Source organism: Fusarium solani (genome assembly GCF_023522795.1).
Source record: "Fusarium solani strain SB1 chromosome Unknown bctg00000002, whole genome shotgun sequence".
NCBI classification, from domain to species: Eukaryota; Fungi; Ascomycota; class Sordariomycetes; order Hypocreales; family Nectriaceae; genus Fusarium; species Fusarium solani.
In genome coordinates this window covers 2320732-2336113 of record NW_027072155.1, presented here as the reverse complement: position 1 = coordinate 2336113, position 15382 = coordinate 2320732, and the positions used below count along the sequence as shown (strand labels likewise).

General features: G+C 54.8%; 7 protein-coding genes across 7 annotated transcripts; 2 read left to right on the top strand and 5 right to left on the bottom strand.

The window, feature by feature from the left end:
- Nucleotides 1-387: 387 nt before the first annotated feature.
- MRS44_004695 (uncharacterized protein) lies at nucleotides 388-1010 on the bottom strand (the record flags this gene model as incomplete). Its single annotated transcript, XM_065622295.1, has 3 exons — nucleotides 388-755; nucleotides 803-891; nucleotides 958-1010. The coding sequence occupies 3 exons, from the start codon at nucleotides 1008-1010 to the stop codon at nucleotides 388-390; spliced, it is 510 nt and encodes a 169-aa protein (XP_065478367.1).
- Nucleotides 1011-1819: 809 nt separating this feature from the next.
- On the top strand, nucleotides 1820-6228 carry MRS44_004694 (uncharacterized protein; the record flags this gene model as incomplete). The annotated part of the gene is made up of 3 exons (XM_065622294.1): nucleotides 1820-1980; nucleotides 2032-6091; nucleotides 6175-6228. 3 exons carry the CDS (start codon nucleotides 1820-1822, stop codon nucleotides 6226-6228), a joined length of 4275 nt encoding a protein of 1424 aa, XP_065478366.1.
- Nucleotides 6229-6457: 229 nt separating this feature from the next.
- MRS44_004693 (uncharacterized protein) lies at nucleotides 6458-7634 on the bottom strand (the record flags this gene model as incomplete). Its single annotated transcript, XM_046275586.2, has 3 exons — nucleotides 6458-7061; nucleotides 7114-7251; nucleotides 7306-7634. 3 exons carry the CDS (start codon nucleotides 7632-7634, stop codon nucleotides 6458-6460), a joined length of 1071 nt encoding a protein of 356 aa, XP_046136166.2.
- Nucleotides 7635-8321: 687 nt separating this feature from the next.
- Nucleotides 8322-9211, bottom strand: MRS44_004692 (uncharacterized protein; the record flags this gene model as incomplete). Its single annotated transcript, XM_065622293.1, has 2 exons — nucleotides 8322-8529; nucleotides 8643-9211. 2 exons carry the CDS (start codon nucleotides 9209-9211, stop codon nucleotides 8322-8324), a joined length of 777 nt encoding a protein of 258 aa, XP_065478365.1.
- Nucleotides 9212-10147: 936 nt separating this feature from the next.
- Nucleotides 10148-11074, bottom strand: MRS44_004691 (uncharacterized protein; the record flags this gene model as incomplete). Its single annotated transcript, XM_046273630.2, has 1 exon — nucleotides 10148-11074. One exon carries the CDS (start codon nucleotides 11072-11074, stop codon nucleotides 10148-10150), a length of 927 nt encoding a protein of 308 aa, XP_046136168.2.
- Nucleotides 11075-11871: 797 nt separating this feature from the next.
- On the bottom strand, nucleotides 11872-13205 carry MRS44_004690 (uncharacterized protein; the record flags this gene model as incomplete). The annotated part of the gene is made up of 3 exons (XM_065622292.1): nucleotides 11872-12493; nucleotides 12740-13015; nucleotides 13075-13205. 3 exons carry the CDS (start codon nucleotides 13203-13205, stop codon nucleotides 11872-11874), a joined length of 1029 nt encoding a protein of 342 aa, XP_065478364.1.
- A 741-nt stretch (nucleotides 13206-13946) lies between these two features.
- MRS44_004689 (uncharacterized protein) lies at nucleotides 13947-15356 on the top strand (the record flags this gene model as incomplete). Its single annotated transcript, XM_046268808.2, has 2 exons — nucleotides 13947-14133; nucleotides 14191-15356. 2 exons carry the CDS (start codon nucleotides 13947-13949, stop codon nucleotides 15354-15356), a joined length of 1353 nt encoding a protein of 450 aa, XP_046136169.2.
- Between the last annotated feature and the right edge of the window lie 26 nt (nucleotides 15357-15382).

Below are 15382 nucleotides of genomic sequence, written 5' to 3'. Positions count from 1 at the left end.
ATCGCGAGCTTCAAGTCGTTAAGTGAGTTTCGTTGCATCTACGGTGAGCAAAGTTTTGACCGAGGATTTCGAAGAGCTTCCAGTCAGCTCACGGCCCGATATGAATCATCACCCGACATAACAACGTGGCCAAAGGTCGGCGACTGTTCCTCCGTTAGATTGAAGAATGGTGTCGGATTAAACAAGTCTCTTGGGTCTATAAGACAACACCAAGCGCAAACCTGCAAGTGCCCATTGTTCCTCGCTCCAAGATCAAGAATGCTCTCTACAACGAGATACACCAGCCGGCCCCGAAACTCCCAACACTTGTGCTCCGAAATACCTCTTTCCCAATGGCGGCTTCGAGTCTGGTTCTTTTGCAATTGTATTTCTTTGGTTTCTTTATCTTCAGGGTTGCGCGTACTTTGCGGTCCACTCCTTGGCCGTTGCGATGGCCGCCTGCTCGTCCTCCTTCCAGCTCTTGGCAACGTCGGCGGCGAGGGGGTCGTCGGGGTTCGGGGCACCCAGGAGGGCTTGGATCGAGAGCAGGATCGTTCGGATCTGGAGGGCGGGAGACCAGTTGTCTATGGCATTTGTCAGCTTGACTGCTTTGAGAGAGTGTGGGACTCGGTTATTCCACGCACTCTTCAAGACATCGAGGCAGATGCGGCCGAGCTTGTCAACGTTGGGGTGGAAGATCTTTGTGAGGAAGCGAATCTTGGGAGGAGTCATGGGGTAGTCGTCGGGTAGGAAGAGCTCGAGTTTGAAGACGCCGCCTTGGCATGGTTAGTTGGAGATTTTGTGAGGCGGCAAGGGAGCGCACCTTCGTATGGCGACTGGGCAGGACCGTGGATCTCGACGTCAAAGTATCGCAGGTTGTCCTCGTGGGGAACGGCGCTGATTCCAGGAACACTACATCGCGGTTGGTGTTAAAATGACATGCATGTCGCAGCGCGAGATCCTTGGGGGATGACCTACGGCTCGGCCATGAGCCGTTCCGTCTCTTTGACAATGCGCTTGGGGAGAGCCATCTGGATGTCTGGAGGTTGAGTGTCGAGGTATAAGTTGGTAGAGAGAGGACGGTGACTTGGAGTCGGAATATGCGCAGGTCTGGCGTCGGTGCGTCGGTGGACCAAGAAGGACGTGTTTTGACGGTGAAGGGTTGAAGATTAAGTCTTGACTCTGAACCCTTGGAACGAGGCGGGGCAGACAGAGGCACGAGGGGGGGCGGATAAGTATCGTCGAGGGGCAAGTTAGGGAGGCAAAGGGGAGAGAAGATCCTCAGCAATATGCTCCAAAGATTATAGAATAAATACTCTAGAGAGGGCCCGAAAACAAGGCCCAACGTCTATTTACTGCAAGAGTCGGGTGACGAGATGGATGTTAAGCAAGAAATGCCATCCATGTACGGACACTGACTGACTGTATCACTCACACAGCGCAGCGACAAACACCGTCCACGGCATGGCATGCGCCCGATAAGGCACCCGACCTGCGCCTGGTGGCGGAAGGTTCCGTCAGGTGCCATGATGGCGGGGAGGTACATGCAATGTCCAGCCCGGGCCAGTCGCGCTTAATAAGGTTGCAGGGGTCTGTTAGTACCTGGCCTGGGGGTTTGGAGACGCGAGCTTCACTCACCAACCATCGTGACCTATTCATCAATACCCGCCAGACAATCGCCATTACGGCCCAGAAGCTGCTACAGGGGGGTCTCTGCCAGACAATGAGATGACCTGCAGCCGTTTGATGGCGCTGCGCCTTTGATCAGAGCACCGCCCCTTCTCGCGAGCCCCGGCATGAGGAATGTCGTGATAGCTTCTTCATCCGGCCACCCACCACCATGCCCTCGTTCGACCAGCTCACCGATCCCCCCAAGAAGGGCAAAATCATCAAGTCGGCTTACGATAGTGAAAGCTTTGAGGCCGATGGCACCATCCACGTCGACGGCCTGGTTGGCTCAGCCACCATCTCCCCAGCTGGCCGCGATGTCGCCCTAGCCTCGTAGGTTGCATGACAGATCTGTACCGGATGCACCTTGACTGACATGCATAGACCCGATGGACTGGCCATCATAGACTTGGATTCGCCATATAGCCCCCCGCGTCGTCTACGGACTCATGGCCTCCCCTGGCTGGTGGTTGACGTTCAATGGTCCCCCTTTGCAGCCCGAGACTATTGGATCGTCTCAGCCGCCAACCATCGCGCTCTCGTGTGGAATCTCAACCGCAGAGAAGATTCAAGTTCTGGAGCCATTGAGCACTCACTTCAAGGCCACAGCCGTGCAATCACCGATGTCAACTGGTCTGCTCATCATCCCGATCTCCTTTCAACCTGCTCAGTAGATGGATACATCCACGCGTGGGATCTTCGACGACCCCGTCAGCCAGTTCTCACCTTTTGCGACTGGACGGCTGGCGCATCCCAGGTCAAATACTGTCGCCAAGCTTCCCATATTCTTGCCTCAGCCCATGATCGATGGCTTCACATTTGGGATGAGCGCCGCTCATCTGAACCTCTCAAATCTATCAAAGCTCACAAGTCAAAGATTTACGGTATAGACTGGAACCGAAATCGGCCAAGTGCAATTGTGTCATGCTCCATTGACAAGAGTATCAAGTTCTGGGACTACAACGTTGATGATCCTCTCGAGCACACCATTGAAACTGGTTTCCCAGTATGGAGAGCTCGGCACACGCCCTTTGGACAAGGCGTTGTTGCTATACCCCAAAACGAGCCTGGCGACTTGTACCTCTATAGCACCCGGTTCGAAGAAGGATCCAATGTGACGTCCAGTCCGGTGGAAGTCTGGCCTGGTCACGGGGATCACAAGGCAAAGGAGTTCCTTTGGCGCTGCCGCGGCGGTGTCACCGAAGACGGGATGGATGATCGCGAATTCCAGCTCGTCACTTGGGGCACTGACAATGAGCTCAAACTTCAATGTATTGATCCTCAAACCCTGGCCACCATTGGTCACACTCGAGGAATGCCTGCGTCACCGGGCATCAGTCTCACTCGCAAAGGCGCCACCTACAAGACCTTCCGCACTGTCGATGATAGCACGGATCGCGATCGCAAGACTGCCACCATGAGTGATCATCGACCTGGCGGCGGCAGCAACTACAGACAAAGCGCCCTGACACTCGGTATGCGATCAGGCGCGAGCCAGAACCATCGTGTCGGCGTGGCATGGCGAGGCCCTTCGATGAAGGCCAAGGTCACTTCAGGGAGGGCCCTCGATCGTAGCCAGTCACAGATCGGCTGGATGAAAGGTATTGCCATGACCAAGAGGAAAGTCTCGGCGGGCGCAAAACGGCACATGTCGAAGGACTCGGGCATCTTTAGTCATGGATATCCTGATGATGAATGGGCTGAGCCGGATACTATTCAGGAAGAGCTCTTGCGAGTCAGCACGCAACTTCCCAAAGTGAGATGGGAGAACATCGATATGGACAATCTCTCCCTTAACGCCTCGTTGAACGGTCCGTGGGGCGTAGACGGGGAGACCATTTTCATCAAGGTCAGAATCGACATCCCGGTTGGATATCCCAAGGCCAGAGCGCCCAAGTTCTACGTCGAGAGGTCATCCTTTATGCCAGCAGCAACTCACAAGAAGATCGATCGTGAGATTCACCAGCTGGCGGATCGGTTCCTGCAGAGAAAGCAAAACTGTCTTGAAGTGGCCTTTACATATCTCCTTGGAGAAGTCGACCTCGAGAGCAGCACCACCTTTTTCAAGAATGTTCGAGATCTTGATGACGACCTCGACGGATTGGCCGACGAGAGCTCAAGCGAATCCGACGAGGACATACCAGCTGGGGGTTCGGCCTCTATGTCACAAGAGCTTCCACCGCATGCAGAGATAGACACCGCACTTGCGCCTCCCAACAGGACTATTGTTCCACCGACCCCTAGAACGTGCGGTGCTAGATTCTCGCACAACGGGCGGTTGGTCTGCTTCTTCCCCTCAAAGGAGGAAAAGGCAAGGGCACTGTTTACCACTACCATGGATGCATACAGGGAACGCCCCAAAGGGGAACCCTTCTTCGCGGGCTTTGGTAAGATCGCCCACGATCTGGGACCCCGACAGAGATTCATGGCAGAGGACGCATCCATGTCCAGCGGTGACTCTGATTCGTCTGCTTCCGGCTCTTCCTCGTCGTCGTCATCTTCGAGCGATTCGGAGTCGACATCGATGCACAAGATCAACCTCTGGTATCACCCCAGTCGCCAGTTTAGAAAGACGTGGAGTGAGGATCGGTCAATACGCTCCAGCGGCGGAGGCACTGGTGTTGGTACCGGCACCGGCACTGGCACTAGTCGTCGACGACCTGGTCGGCCAAAGAACCTGATATCGATCCATGATCTCCGATCGGCGCTGCCGTCCAAGGAAGAGTTTGCTCGCGAGTATGCCATATTTGGCGACGGAGCCGACGTCTGCGAGCACAATGCCCAGGTAGCTGAAAAGTACGGGGCCAGGGATCTGGTTGATGTGTGGCGATATCTGGCACTGCTACTGAAGAAGGGTGTCCCGCTTGAAGTACTTTCCCACAACCAGAGGCGTGACTCTATCCTGGTAATCGCTCACGATGTGGTGTCGAGATGTCACGAAGATGCTCTTCCTCTAGAGTCGGTTGTGGATAAAGGCAATGGGTCTCTGACGGGTAGGGTGAAATGGGGCCAACACCCTCTGGCCAGAGACTTCATCATGGATCTGTTTTTCTACTTTGAGAGAATTGCCGATGTCCAGATGCTAGCCATGCTATCTTGCATATTCAGCGAGTCTTCAGCCCGGGACAGTGTGGCCTACTTTGAATCGCATCTGGCTCAGCCGGAAACTCCTCTTCCTCTCAAGGCGCCGGCGTTTTCTCTCGACTATTTCCCGACGGATGCTTCACTCTGGAACATCAACAGCCGCAGCTATACCAACTCTGCCATCACGACTCCCATGACTATCCATACTCCGGTCCATTATGCGGGATCACAAGCATCTGACGATGGTCTCTGGAACGGAGATCCGGCGTCAAACTCGTACTCTTGCGGAGAAACGCCGCCCAACAAGTTCAAGGACTATCTTGGGGATCTTGAGCCACCACCAAGCGTATCAACATCTCCAAACACACGCTTCCTGAATCGCGCAAACTCTGGACTGGCATCAGCCTTTGCAGCCAACCTGCCTCGTTCATTTGCCGGCGTGAGCTCATCATCCCCGCCAAGTCATGGGAAGAAGAAGCCAAGCCCGGCAGAGACGATCCTCAGCAGTCTAGCTCCTGGAAATGTGACATGGAGTGCATCAACGGCGATGGATTCGAGCGGGGGCAGAACGTCTCTGGATGATGACGAGTACCACAAGGACGACATGCTGCCGCTGGTTCCTACAAAGATCTCAGTGTCGATGGAGGATCAAACAATATTCGACGATGACGGCTGGCTTAGCACGCCACTCCTTGAATCCAACCGGGGTGACGTATACGCCCATTACCGATACGCATACGCCGAGATGCTGCAAATGTGGAACCAACCCCTTGCTAGACTCGAGATTATGAAGTTCAACGCTCTCAAGGAGGACGTGGCTGGTGGTCACATGGATGGTAGCTATCCTGATTCTGCTCATGATGGGGCGAGCGGGAACGGACCTATCAACCATGCCAACTCGCCCCCTATTGCGATGGGTAAGAAGGACCAGCTTCAGGCCCTACTCGCATCCGGCCGTGGGCTTGATGTGACGGGAGTATGCCGCATTCACGAGATCCAGCTCGAACCTATTCGTTACACGTCGACCGACTCTAAGGTTGGCGGTGCGGTAGGCACATGCGAGCGCTGCCATCGGTCTCAGAGCCAGCTTATATGCGTTTACTGTCTCGAGCCCGTGGATGCCCTCTTCCCACCGTGCTTGGCCTGTGGATGTGCAAGCCACGAGGCATGTCTGGCGGAATGGCATGCTGCTGGCGAGACGCAGTGTCCGGCAGGCGACGAGTGCAACTGCGTCGAGGAGGCAGACGATGGTCAGGTTGAATCCTGGGCGGCTCTTCGTGGAGCCGTCTTTAAGGGGCCGAGGCATCTTCCCATGCTGCCAGGCCCAGCACTAGGCGATAGTGACGATGAAGAGAAGGTGGTTCGTGAGTGGGAGAGAGTCGAGCCAACTATACCCACACGGATGCAGGGGCTCTCGGCTGCCAGTATTAGCCTGGGCAACAGACTAAGGAAGTCAGCGGGCGAATGGTCAAGGGCTTCAAGCTTGAGGAGGAATGACCGGAGGAATCTAATGTAACATGACTGACTGGCATATCACAAGAGTTGGAGTAATGGTTGTTGGATATCGGAGGTTCAAGTTGTTATTCGTACTGAGGCATGACGGTATTTGGATACTCGTCCCAGCTCACTGTTTTGCATTTATTCTGAACTACAAAGCGTTTCAACTGCCATGTACATCTATGTAGAGTATCATGAGGTATATAATGCATCCTTACTACCTAACCCCCTAATTTGGCCTCCTTTTCTCCACATTCAGCAGCGGCCGTCCAGTTGCTAGACGGTCCAGATTCTCCAGGAGAAGACCTGAAAGGTTATCCCAGTACTTGGATGACTGCCACGAGACATGAGGCGTGAGGAAGAAGTTGGGCGCTTTCCAGAGGGGATGTCCCTCGGGCAACGGCTCCGGGTCGGTGACATCCACGGCGGCGCCCTGGATAAGGCCGTTCTCGAGAGCGTTGATCAGGGCGTCGGTGTCGATGATGGGGCCTCGAGCAATATTGCACACAAACGTCTTGCCGTGGTTCTTGCCGAGGACCTTGAACTGCTCTGCGCCGAGGAGACCTCTCGTGGCGTCACCAAGTGGCAGAGATACTACCAAGAGATCGAGATCTTGTTCCAGGAAGTGGTCAACGTCTTGGCTAGAACCGCCCGAGAACCACTTGGACGGGATGATGCCTTCAGGATCTCCGGTGCCAGGGACGCAATACGTCTCGTCGCGCCGGGACTCGGCCGTCGGACGCTCTCGGAGCGTGTAAGCATACACCTCCATCCCCAACGCCTGTCCGAGCCGGGCGCACTGCCTCCCGATACCTCCATAGCCAAGAATACCCCTGAGTTGTTGTGAGCTAGAGGTTCACGGGTTGGAAATGGGTGCAGGCTTACATGCGACGGCCTGTCGACGCTTGCATGCCGAGCTCGAGCCTGGGTCGCCAGAGCTGCTGCTTCTGCTGCTCAGCATAGACGTGGAAGTGATGCTGGTGAGACAGGTACGCTCCTATAACCCACTCGGCGATCTGAGGTCTACACAAAGAGTCAATACAGCTTCAACAAGGAGAATAGTAGCATCCAACATACGGCTGACACCCACTAGCATTAGCAAACTGAACCTCGGGGTCCCGAAACTTGGGATACCCCGCCCACATGTCAAGCCCGGCCGAGGCAGCCTGGAAGAAGCGCGCCCGCGACACCTTGGCCGGGTCGGGCTGGTGGTAGATGCACAGCATGGTGACGCCCTCCCAGGCCTCGTCGGGGAGATGGTCGGGCGGGAGGAGCTCAAAGTTGACGATGGGGGCCTCGAACCAGCGGACCTCGAGCTCGGGGAAGCGCTCGCGGGCCTGCGCGAGGAAGGGCTCTGGCGCCGGGCTGGGGAGGTAGACGAGGAGGACGTCGTCTTTGAGGGTCATGTTGACGGTGAGGAGGTGAGTTGTATGCAAGTGCGGTGTAGTAAGTAGTCAGTATATAACCAGTTCTATCTCATCTCTAACCCGACAGCTCCGAGTTATACAACGCCTCCTCTTGCTAATTCAGTCTCTCACGTCAGAGCAAGATGAGATGAGAGCTAAGAAATGGTAAAGCAAGTTTGACGCTACTCCCGCAAACTCCGAGAGGATGATATTTCGACTCCGATTGCGGGAGGGGAGAGAGAGATTAATAAGCGCTCGCTCGTCAAGGACGCATCTCAATCCATCCCATAGTGGTGGTTCCCACAATGGTTGCGCCCCAGAATGGAATAGCCATTGTCCCGAGGTTGGTTGTCGTTGATAACGAAAAAAGGTGGAGATGACATACTTGAAGCCATGCATGACGAGACTGCTTTTGACAAAGTGCGTATCCACTCTCTAACAAAGTCTGGGTCCCTCGTCTTACTCGCATTACCTTGGTCTTCGTGAATAGGATATATATTGGTTAGGTAGGCATATGTAAATAAGTAGCCGATTAATCTTCGGGTACCTTGGTTCTCTCTCTCAGACAGGCACAATATACAGATTCATTCACACGTCCATCAAGTTCAATTCAACGCACATGGTTATCGTATAGAACGCTTCCGCCAGACTTCCATGTTATCATCTAAACACTACCAAGGAGCACCCTCACCAAGTTGGAGAAAACAGCATGACAGGCTTAGCACGGACCGGATTCTCAAATCTGACCCTCGTCAGTTGCCAAACCTGCCACGCCTTTCTCATTTCCGGCTCGTCGGGTCTCGTTTCCAGACACAATTCATTCCACTCGTGGCGTCCCTTCTTCTCCGAGTTGTCCTCTTCCCCTCCCTCACGATCCAGAGGCGAACCACAGTGCCTAATAAGCCTGTCAGCGGATCCTTACCAGCGAGTCCCGTCTCCAGGGTCTCCTGTCTGGATAAGTGAGTGTACTCGACTCTGTGCGTGCTTACATGATATCGGAAGCCATACCAGTCTCCAGTGGCTACCGTGTCGCCCTTGTCGCTCGAGGGCATGGTATCGCCACATTGTTTAGGACATGCCATAGTAAACTCGCACAGATCCGGCAACCATCGCAGTTCCAGAGACTCTAGGCTCATTGTCCAATCTGGCCGGATAATGTCGTAGAAACTCGACGCCAGATTCCGGATAGGAAGACTAAGGAGAGAGGTCTCCTGAATCCCTGTCCCCATTCCTGGAATATTTGGCGTTGGCAGAGTCATGTTGGTCGTCAAGAAAGTGTCCTTGAACACATTCATCCGCCTCCATCGAAATTTGGAGTCCTGGAACAATGTCCGGTGGGTGCGCTGAAAATACCTGAGCCCTTCATCGCTGCCTCGCATCATATCGATCATGGAGCGTACCTGTTGGTCCTTCTGGGACTGTCCTGGATAAAATTCCACGACAGCCGGTTCAAGGAGTGTTTTCCACAGGATTTCCATGTCTTTTGGAGATAGTCTCCCAGTGGCAGGTTCAACCTGACCCTCCTTAGGGGCGGTCTGACGGTATGGGGGTGTGAAGGACGGGACGCCGTCATCCATAACGGCACAGTTCTCTTCTTCTTCAAGAGAAATAGAGCTCTGGTTTGCCGATGCTACTAATCGGAATTCCTCGGGTCCAAAGGAGCACAACTTGAACATATATCTTCCCAAGCTTGCTGAACTTTTTGTTCCGAGTAGCATACTTAACTCACCTTTGCCCTGAACAGTCCCAAGAACACATCATGTTGCTTCTTTATTAAGCCTCCAGCTCTTAACATCATAGAATAATGTGTACAAAGACAGTCACTCAACTTGTCGTTCAAGTAACAATAGGAGGAGTATACATTTGAGCCGGGTCAGAACAACCCTTTGTCGCGAACTAGTCCCTGTTCATGCATTAGTACAGTACCACGCCACTTTCATGCTGCTTGTAATACCGTTCCCGGAGTCCTCTTTTGCGTGCCGTTGCTAGTCCCAGACCCGCGTTTCTTACATTTTGTCAAAATTAGAAATCTGCTAGAGTCGCAACTGCATACCTCTCTATGTCTTCGTGGTTGTGCATATAACATCCGATTTACTACGTCTTACTCTCCTCCGTTTGTTGTGTAACTGCTGTGTACATTATTGTGTTCTGTATCTGGCTTTATCGACTCATGTGTCGATAAGCAGGCGCTTTCCGTCGGATGTCTCGACAAAGGCCATCTCTGCGGTTTCATGTTCGTCTTGGTGCCATAATAATCGGCTCTCGAGTCTGGCGCGGACTCCCCGAACTCAACTTCAGCTCCCATCCAATGCTAGGAGCCTGTAGGAGCCATGATCAAGCCAGCGTGGCCTAGCCTCTGGTTCTCCTTCACTGCTCGGCAAGCAGGAGCCGGGCTCTGTCATCTTGTCAGCACAGCGGCTGAAGCATGGTTGACGAGCCTGCCCTCAGTCAAGTCGGCCCTTGCGAGATCCCATCACCTCGAATCATAAAAGACTCGTCCTCGGCGCTTCCCTTCATTTGCCTCTTCTGTGCCTCCTGACTTCCCATCCTGATTCGCTCCATCCCTCCCATTGCAGGTCAAATGTCAAGATCCTCTCCACCAGGACCCATCTCATCCTGTTCTCGCAGGTCCGGTTCTCCTTGTCCTTGTCCTCATCCACGTGCCATGGCAGGATTCGTACCCATTTCAGGCCGTCGTCGGGCGCCTTGTATTTTCCATCCAGAAACACAACTTTGGACACCATTTTGCTGCGCCCTTTGTTGAGTTCGTGGCAATCCTCTTTGCCGCATCTGCCCTCGTTCAGGACTGCTTGAGACTCGGGGTCATCCAGATCCAGGGGCGCCATCTCGATGATGTTCTCGTCCACCCAATATCGGAACTGTTTCGCCAGCTCTCTGAGACGAACTTCATACGGAGCATTTGTGTCCATGTGGATCATCCATGCTGGATCAATCTCTCCCACTTTGACGATCCACAGGACATCCAGGTTGGGAAACCAGAATCGGTCGAACTCGATCTTGCCAAAATCTCGCTGACGATAGCAGGCTGACAGGTAGACAGAGTAGTGGTATGGCCCATCCACCCGACCATCGTCGGGGAAGCAATCCCAGAAGGCAAGTCGTCTTATCCGCGGTGCCAGATCTTCCAGATAAGGGTCGGGTGCTTGGTCTGAAATCTTGTGGTCGCAAACGAGGATATCTCTGGAAAAGTCAAAGTATGATCCGTGGCCAATAGGCTCATACCCTAGCCTGGTTTCCTCTCGCGCCTCGGCGTTGAGCTGTGTAACAGTCGGCAATGGGTAAGAACCGTCTTTCTGGACCAAGTCGCCGTATAGGACAATCCGAGGCTCATTGGCTCGTGACCATATCTTGAGGCGAAGTTCGGTGGGAAGAGAACCAAAGCTCGCCACTGACAATGTTGACGACGTGGAGGATGACATGGCCTCGTACTTTCATGAGAGCAATGGCGTTGGTAGGGTGAGCTTCTAGTGCGAGGAGTACAACACGGCTTCAACAGGTGGCATAACGGGAGATGATTGGAGGTCTAGGATCGAGCAGAGAGGTACGGGCAGCGGTATTAATCTCACGTCGGCCTACATACTGTCAAGTCCAGAACAGGGGTCTCACGAGGACAGGACGGAAACGGTGTCATACCTACATGCTGGGGGTGGATGGCTGTTTGCGGCATGTCCGGGGCGGGGAAAATCAATGATCCCCCTTGAAGCCATCGTGGGACGTGATGCTATACTGTGCCACAGCCTGCCAAAACCGGGATGGTTCACCGACACCGCTTCTAGCGGTTCGATAGCGGCATGCTGCATGGTCCATCCTGTTCCCTCGGTCAGCCAACCAATGAAACCGCTCTCCAAGGAAGAGAGTGGTGATAGGACCGGGGTGAGGCGCAGATGGTGCAAGAGGTCCAGTCGACGATCACACATATCGGGTATTTCGCGCCTCTTAGCTCTGCATTAAAAAGCAAGCTCGAGAGCGCCACCCTAGTGTCTCTCCGGCTGAGCTTTTCAGCCCCGAGCCAGACATGTTAGCCTCGCGCCTGTCTCTAGGGGCTGCATCATGTTCCGCGTGTCTTGTCACGTGTCATCATGATCGGGCGGCCGATGAGCCTGCAGAGGGCGACCCAGAACCCTCATGCTCACAGAATTCGAAGCTTCTCGCCAATCTAGAACCCCAGCACAGCTCGTCCTGGGTGATGGTCTGATGTGAGAAGACTGTTGGCAGGCTATCCTGGGCGTGGCTGCATAATACGCGCCTCCCGAGAGCGCAGCCGGCGGACGCAGCCGACGTGATGCCAGGGCGGACGAAGTCCAGTCAGTATCAACCCGGAGCTTGTTGGCACGGAGTACAACCAACTATCACCTTCACTGCGGCCTCTGGTGGTGATGGGGATGCCGGGGTCGGGGTCAGCATGGGACGGGAACGGGCTCCAGGATGATGGGTCTGCAACACTTCGAGCCCAGGTTCGCATGTCGTCGTTTCCGGCATGCATCTGGAACGCATTCTCGGCCAATTCCAGGCCTCCCATTCTCAGGCCGGGGCGGGCGATGCACCCAATGCTCGAATGGTAACTTGTCAAGGCGATTGCCAATCGTCCAGAGCTGACAAGACGGTCCCAGCGGCTTGGGTTGGCTTGACATGCGCTCGAAGTGAGGCGGGAGGGCTTGGAGCTTGCAAGGGATGTCGGGTAACCCCGTGTGGAGCTCGCGAAGCTGAGGCGGGATGGTACGCGATTGGTGCCGCCTGACTGGTTCCGGGACAACCCAAGCACCAAGGACGAACACCTTGGCCAGGCTGCGGCTTGATTGGCGGGCAGATCTAGACTCGAGGCTCGAGATCGGTCCAGGCTGAGCAGGACGCAAGAGCATCAGGCGTGTCTCTGCTTGGGCTTGCCTCGGTCGCCAATCTCGACGATAAAGGCGCATCAGCAGGTACGGGCCGCGTGGGCATTAACTCTGGTCCCAAGACCACGTTTTCAAAAAATCTGATCTGTCGGGATCGGTGGGTAGTGGTCACTGGTGAGGAGCCAGTGGGGGGATGTGGTAGTATCAGTGTGACATAACGACAAGCCTGCATCCTGAGTGTCCACGAACGACATCAAGCCGGGATCTCGGTTGGGAGGAAGTACATGCTCTGGAGTCGGTGGTGTGGGCTGCCTCTCGCCGCCAAGACGAACTGATGAAGCGGAAGAGTGGACCAAGGGAAGAGCGGTGATGAGGGTGAGTCTTGAGAAAGCCCATGGTGGCCATGGCAGGCTGAAGTGAACTGTGATGCGGGTGCGTATGAAACATCGGTGTGCGTATCTGCGCTGTGACGGAAGCAAGCCATTCACATCGGACGTCGGGATGAGCACGGTGGTTTGGCCGATACTAACGTTAGTACGGATATCGAGTCAGCTATTGCCGCTCGGATGACTTTCCTTGGTCACTCGAACGCGCGCATGGCGCCTTTTGCCTCGTTGAGCTGACGGGCGTGGTCATGAAGCGCTGTCTTGAGTCGACACTGTAGGGTAGAGTAGGCGCGAGACGCACGCTTCAGCCTTTGGGGTGCAGCTGCCATGAGTGATGTTGGTGATGGATGGTTTCCCCTTGATTGTCAGTTGGGAGCGGGTTATTACCGCGGCGTTGGTGGCAGTTTGATTGCAGTTGATGTTGGACGAGGCTGTTGGGTGAGATGGGAGGTTGTGGTATGGGTTGCTCACCAACGCTCATGCCGTTGTGGTTGCAGGAGGTGTATGTGCCCTGGTAAGCAGGCCCCACAACTGCAAACTGCTCCTTCCATCTTTTTTCCTTTGAGCCCTTTGACAGAGTGTACCGCAGTAGGTAGGTGCTGTAAGTTAGGTAGGTATTGAAATGCCTAGGTATTCATGCAGCTCAAGCTCTCGGCCAAACTTGACTTGCTTACCCGACTATCTAGGTATTCTGAGCAGACGGCGCACAATGTTAACAGATCATCACCATCGCCAAACGGCCTCATGCTGTGCAACAGATCTTACCTAGTAGGGTAATGCTGGAGCAGACATCCATCCATCCATCGCAGAAAGAGGCAGGCAGGCGGATTCGGATCCAGCTCCCGTCCTAGCGGGACGCGCCTAACTCGATGTCGACGGCGCGCTTGCCCCGATCCCCGAGCCCGCTAAGCCTGGGCGACCCACTCATTGCACATCCTCATCCTCCTGATTGGCATCATCATCGCCATTGCCATTATTCACACGGTCGCCAGAGAAGGCATACGCGAACAAGAGATCTGCTCCCAACGACTGAGCGCGACCTCCACCGCCTCCAATGCCCTCCCGAGAGCATGCCATCCCCTACCGATGACGAGACGCCCTTCCCCTCGTTAGACCGTTCAACGCTTCATGGGTTTGGCCGCTCCCATCTCTCCCCTGACGATGCCTTCATATCGCCGCCTCGCCGCCCTGGCGAGCGTAGTAGAAGTCGCAGGCGCAAGCGGCCGTGGAAGAAGTTGATGTGGGTGAAGCAATCGTGTAAGAGTTTATTGATCAACTGCATTCCGTGACAGGAGCTAACCAAGTTTTCAACAGATCCCGACAACTATACCGACCAAGCGACCTTTCTCGAGAACCTACAGCGGAATCCCCGTCTTAAACCGTATGACTTTTGGCCCCTCGTTGCCGACTCAACAGTTATACTGCAGCATGTTTGCTCCGTTATTATCTTCATCGTTTGCTTTGTTGGTATCTTCCAAGAGCGTGTCTCTCCCGTGTCTGTCACAAGCTGGAGCAGCTTCCTTACACTTGTCGGATGGATTCTCTGGGAGCGCTGGCTGTCTGAGATCGAGGGCCCTGATGACACAAGTCACGGAGTGGCAGCAGCAACAGTGACGGGGAGAGCTGGTCGGACCGGAAGCATGAGGCGACCCGGCCGTGCCGGTAGTATTCGGCGCCCCCCTCCGCTCCGGATCGATTCAGTCCCATCGGCGTCGAGCTCGACTACAAACCTACACGCGCACCATTCGATTAAACGAGCGCAGTCCACTTCAACCAGCTCGCTGGCCAGCGGTGCTGTGCACACACCTCGAGCGAGCCAGGAGCACCTCCCCGAGCTGCCACCACCCCTTCTTGCTGAAGAGAGCAGGTCCCGACAGAGGGTTGAGACTATCAAGTCGGCAATTCTCATCTACTGCACACTCCTTGGACTTAGCCCCATCCTCAAATCCCTTACACGGTCCACATCGAGCGACAGCATCTGGGCCATGTCCTTCTGGCTCCTCGCCATAAACATCTTCTTCTTTGACTACTCGGGTGGCGTGGGAGCCAAGTTTCCCGCATCACTCTCGACCAATGCTGCCCTCATGGCATCCACAGTGTTGGCAAGCCGGCTACCCTCCACGAAGCAGGTCTTTAGCCTGACACTGTTCAGCATCGAGGTTTTCGGCCTGTTTCCCGTCTTCCGACGATATGCGAGGCACCGCAGCTGGCAATTCCATGTGGTGTCGGCTATCTTGCTGGTACTGGGGGCAGGATTTGGAGTAGGCCTCATCCTGGGCGACACTAAGGGCGCCGGTGGATGGCCATGGAAGAGTGGACTCGTGGGAATGATTGTAGGAGTACTAATCGCGGTACTGGCAACGGGAGGATGCAGCTGGTGGCTGATTGGGTTGCAAAAGTACAAGAACGAGATACGAGGACCTTGGGACCCGGCGAGACCCATCATCATGAACCGACCACCATGGGATGACGATTCATGATGGTTACTAGTGTAGTTGAGATGGTG